This window comes from Phymastichus coffea, unplaced genomic scaffold (assembly GCF_024137745.1).
Source record: "Phymastichus coffea isolate CEN01 unplaced genomic scaffold, Cenicafe_Pcof_1.1 PCOF00086, whole genome shotgun sequence".
NCBI lineage: Eukaryota > Metazoa > Arthropoda > Insecta > Hymenoptera > Eulophidae > Phymastichus > Phymastichus coffea.
This window is the reverse complement of record NW_026706897.1, coordinates 546,212-551,131: the sequence shown is the minus strand read 5'-3', so window position 1 is coordinate 551,131 and position 4,920 is coordinate 546,212. Positions and strand designations below refer to the sequence as shown.

The following is a 4,920-nucleotide window of genomic DNA, read 5'->3' as shown; positions in this document are numbered from 1 at the left end:
GGAGGCAGAAAATAAAATAGAACGATGGGGGGAAAGAGAGCAAGAGACAGAGGAGCTAGCGGCGTTCCAATCAGAAATCCTTCGACTATGCTCTGGACACGCTTGGTTTTATCGGCGATTGCCTGAGCCAACGCTAATTAACTCGGGGTTAGCTTCTCTCTTTCTCTCTCTCTCTCTCTCTCTCTCGCTCTCTGGCGCGTCCACGCGTCCAACTCGCGAGCGCGCGCCCGTATTGCCGAGGGGCAAAAACTCGAATTTATTAGGGCCATATGGTGGTGTTAATGGCCCAGATAGCTGCGCTGCTGACCGCAGTGATGCACGCAAATTAACGGATCGCTGCATTAGAATCCCTACGCCAGTTTAATAGCCACTCCAGAATGTAAATTAAACTTGTTAATGCGTCGATGTCTATTTCGAATTGCTTTTACTCATGCCAAAAGACATTGGAACTGAAAGCTCTTTCAAAAAATTCAAATTTTCAAATCAGGTGCTGACGCCTCGAGTTTGCCTCCATCGAGCATTTGCGAAATGAAACGACCTGTTTGTATAGTTTCAACGGTTTTCTTGATCTTGTAGTTGACAGTTTATGTTTTTTACAATTTACTTTAATTTACCAATGGCTAAAATTTATGTGTATCTAGAAATTGAATGAATCGGAGTTTATTTAACTGAACTACTCCCATATTCAAAATTTATTATGGATGTGAGCTGTACAGATTATATTGCAACTTTCATTTTGACAATATAGTAAAAAAAGATAATGAGTTCAAATGAAAATCTTTATATGTTACAAATCGAGCGTTGGAGGGAGCCAAGCAAGGTAATGCATTAATTTTTGCTTCATAATGTTTAAATACGCAATGAAATTAATTTATTAATTTATAGGGTCATGCTCATCATGGGTCAATTTGCAATTATGTATACAGTGTAGCTTTTGTACAAAATAATTTTAACTACTGTGGTCTTCTCAGTTTATTCATGATATTTGTAAGATAATACATTCAAATTTAAATTTTAAATATATTATTATAATTATATACATTTCACGTAAGCTTGTCAATTAAATTAAGAAATAAGTAGATAAGGTGCAAGCGATTGATAACAAATCATTACCTAATCAAAATTTTATTCTATAAATGTTAAAACTTTCAAAGAAAACAGCTGTTGATACATAGAGTTCAATTAAAATGATACGTTTATTCTTCAGTAGTCCTTTTATGTAGCTCTATGTGCACAAGTGACAAATTTAAATTTTAGATTAAGAAGACAACTGCTATAAATAAGTGATTTTGAGAAATCCCAGCTACCTTCAGTAAGAAATTACCTGATCAAAAAATGGCTGTAAAAGTTGTTTTTTTTATCATTTGCGTCTTTGGTGCTTTTTTTCAAACCCAATCGGCCTCAATAACTAAGGTATTTAGATATTTATTAGACTATGACAGTTGGTATCAAATGGTTATACCGATAATTATTTTTAATGTAACAAAAATGGCGAATAAATTTTCAACAATTCTCTTGAGTACAAATTTCTTTTATTTGTAAAAATTACTTATCAAGTAATAATTGTTTTATTATTTTAAGATTCAAGATATCGAATATGTACGAGATATTCGTTATGTGCAACTTGAAGCAAATAATCAAGAATACAACTTAACTTTAGTCCAGCGCATCCACAATACTTTCTACGAAGGAACCCCCGTATGGACTGCTAGTTCATATGAAAGCGAAAACGACTATAAAATTTGGAAAGTTTTTTTTGTAAGTCGTTTTTCCGATTTTTAAGTTTAAGTGGACAAGTAAAATATTCGAAAAATAAATACTTTATTTTTAGAAAGATAGACAAATTCGTGGTATTTTCTACGATGACCATGAATATATGGTAACAGTCTTTGCAACTTATACGTCAGAAGTAGAAGAAATATATTACGTGAGTTATGTTACTGTTATATATCTATATTAATTTTTCTTATGATAAAATAATATAGTTCTTATTCTTTGTGACACATAGAATGGACTCGTCAACATTGGAACTAAAATTTACAAAATCGATTCAGCCCTTGATGTTTGGTGGCAAAATCCATATTTACCTGAACCTAGCGACAGTGAAGAGAGCCCCAGATCCTCTCTAGCTCTCTGCTTTCCCGATGGTAAAATGAACTACCGCGTAATAGCCGTTATATGTTATTATTTTATAATATTTTCTAGTAAGCAGAGATGATGTTACCATGAGATCATCGGAAAACTTTGTAATAAATTTGGACCCAAAAATTCTTGTTGTTGTGGATTTTGACTTGTACAGGTAAAGTAATTTCTTTTATTTTACTTGCCATTGTATTTAGAAGTAGTATCTTGTATGTACATAAAAATTATTATTTTCAAGTGAATTGGGTGAAAGCATCGAAAAGGTTATTGAATATGTAGGAACTTTCTGGAACGCTGTAGATTTGAAGTTCAGTAAATTGAATTCACCAAACATTCAAATAAGTGTGACTGGAATCTTAATCATTGAAGTATGCAACTTTTTTAAAATATAAAATGCTATAATACAATATGTATATATGTCAAATTTGTAGGATGAAGACGTAAGCATTATAAATAGCAACCCGGAAAGCTTTAATGAAAACTTTGCCAAGAAAGTAGAATTTGTAGATTATGATGCTGTGTTCATCATGACAAAGTAAGTTAAATATCGAGAGAATAAAACTGTTCGAGTTCATTCTTTTTATTGCTTTACTTTCATTAAAAATAACTATTTGTTTTACAGATCGAGTGCCAAAACTAGACCAAGTATAAAAGAATTTGATCATCTGATAATAGTTAAAAATGTATATTAAATAAAAAAACATTTAATTTTCAGATAACAGTCCGCTTGGATCAATTTGTAATCGTCAAAAAAGCATAGTTTCCGTCCAAGATAATACAAACTACGAAGGTGTTCTGAGTGCTACTTATGAATTAGGTCATTTGTAAGTAAATAAAATATTTTCACTACATCAGTTAAATAATACAAGAATATGAATTCCTTTTATAGGCTGAATCTTCCTCATGACGGATCAGATAGGGCTGAAAGATGCACTATCCGCTCTGGCAACCGCGTCACTTTCATGTCTACGGGCTTGGAATCATCAAAAATGTTGACATGGTCTGAATGCAGTCGGGATATTATTCGAGAATTCGCAAAGTAGGCATTGAGACAAATAATGATGAGCCATTTTGAATTTTAAGAAATTAATCATTAAAATGATTTGTTTACAGGTCTGAAGCATCTTCTTGTTTGAAAAATCGTCGGCGTTACTTTTAAAGAACAAATCAATGACTAACAATGAACAAACTTTTATCTTAGAAATGTTGAATAAACAAATTTTACTGATATGCAAATTGTTCTACCTTTCTCCTCATCCTATTACGCAATAGGTCACCGTGTTGTAATAAGCTCAAAGTACTCTAATTGAAAAATTCTAGTAATAATTCTCTATTTTTGTAAATACATAGAGTTCGAGCCTGTGTACTTTTGCCAAAACACTGTTTTATGAATTAATTGGATTACACAGATTGTCGAACTTCTTTCTAAGAAAAATCTATCGTCAATTTCCCTGAATACATATGACTTAATTAATCATTTTATAAGAACTTAACGAGCGCATAAATGTAATGTGCTATTGGAAATAATGTATTGCTAAGTAAAAGTAGAAAATGATTACATAATAGACATATATTGAAACAAATGTCACAAAGTGAAGGTTATAGATTAGGTTATTTTACTGGATAATAAATAATGAACGCCTTTTTCCAAATATTTCACTGGAACAATTGACACAATAATTACTTTCCTTTTCTTCGATCGAGGAATTGGCGGCTTATCACAAATTGCCCCAATGTTCATATAACAAAATCAATATACTGCGATAATAAAAAAGAAAAAAAAAACAGTTTTTAGTCGAAAGAAAATAAAGTGATGAAACACAAGTTACGTGACGAATAATGGCGTTGATACGTCGCCGCTATTATCTGCAAATGGCGTGCAGGACGCGGCAGGAACAGCAGCAGATCCGAGAGAGAAGTAGAGCCCGCGGCGAAATTCTGTCTCGATTGGTCGACCGTAGGGAAATTCGCTCGGGCGGTTCTCTGATACGATATCCTTAATGCCCGACGTTTAATAAATTCCCGTCGAATTGCCGGAGGAATATCCTCACTCTCACTCTTGATGTCTCCAGGGAATTTTCCCTCTCCTTCCCTTAGAGAGCGAACCTCATAAAAAAATCATAGACCCTCCACTGTATATATAGCTCGAATCACTTTTTTTCTTCTTCTTCTTCTCTTCTCCCTCCGGCCTCCTTTATTCGGTCTTATTACCGCGCGCGCAAAGCTGAACAGCGCCGCCGCCGGCTAGCTTCGCTCTTTAACATTTCACGTGGCGAATATCGACGTGACGGCTTAATTGCATAAACGCTCGATCGGCCGGCGCGCGCTATTGATTGCTCGTGATTATTTTTACGTGCTACAGCTGATTTCTTTCGACCCCGGTATGTCTATGTCGACGATGTATAAAACTGTTATTCATATTTTTTTTCTTAATATTTATTATTGAGGACTTCTATCGAACGTTTATCTTTTGGTATAGAACTGTGAGCGAATAAATACATTAATTGATTTGGAATGTTTGATTTTTAATCGATTAAATTACAAGTGGCCGTAACATTTTCATTGAATGATACGAAGACGACAAAGTGATCGGTTCGATGGATGAATTTGTCGTAACTTCGTAGCTTTTGTTTCAACTCCATTTACGTAAAAAAACAAAAACGAAATATAACACCACCAATACTTTAAAACGACACTAAATTCATTGGTATCTCAGCCGCATGAGATGGAATGACGCCCACAAAATTCAATCGGACGCCAGTAGCACTAACCGCTCTC

General features: G+C 34.0%; 1 protein-coding gene across 1 annotated transcript; it reads left to right on the top strand.

Moving 5' to 3' along the window:
• Window positions 1-1,335: 1,335 nt before the first annotated feature.
• LOC131669058 (venom metalloproteinase 3-like) lies at window positions 1,336-3,301 on the top strand. The gene is made up of 11 exons (XM_058943631.1): window positions 1,336-1,413; window positions 1,582-1,758; window positions 1,832-1,927; window positions 2,009-2,162; window positions 2,206-2,299; window positions 2,381-2,510; window positions 2,574-2,677; window positions 2,765-2,787; window positions 2,858-2,966; window positions 3,032-3,181; window positions 3,256-3,301. Exons 1-11 carry the CDS (start codon window positions 1,336-1,338, stop codon window positions 3,299-3,301), a joined length of 1,161 nt encoding a protein of 386 aa, XP_058799614.1.
• The last annotated feature ends 1,619 nt before the right edge of the window (window positions 3,302-4,920 follow it).

What these genes read in the sequence shown, in the direction of transcription:
- LOC131669058 (XM_058943631.1), top strand. Translation starts at nt 1,336, where the DNA reads ATGGCTGTAAAAGTTGTTTTTTTTATCATTTGCGTCTTTGGTGCTTTT. An exon ending in AATCGGCCTCAATAACTAAG is followed by an intron (nt 1,414 to 1,581) that starts GTATTTAGATAT and finishes TATTATTTTAAG; the next exon opens with ATTCAAGATATCGAATATGT. An exon ending in ACTTATGAATTAGGTCATTT is followed by an intron (nt 2,967 to 3,031) that starts GTAAGTAAATAA and finishes TTCCTTTTATAG; the next exon opens with GCTGAATCTTCCTCATGACG.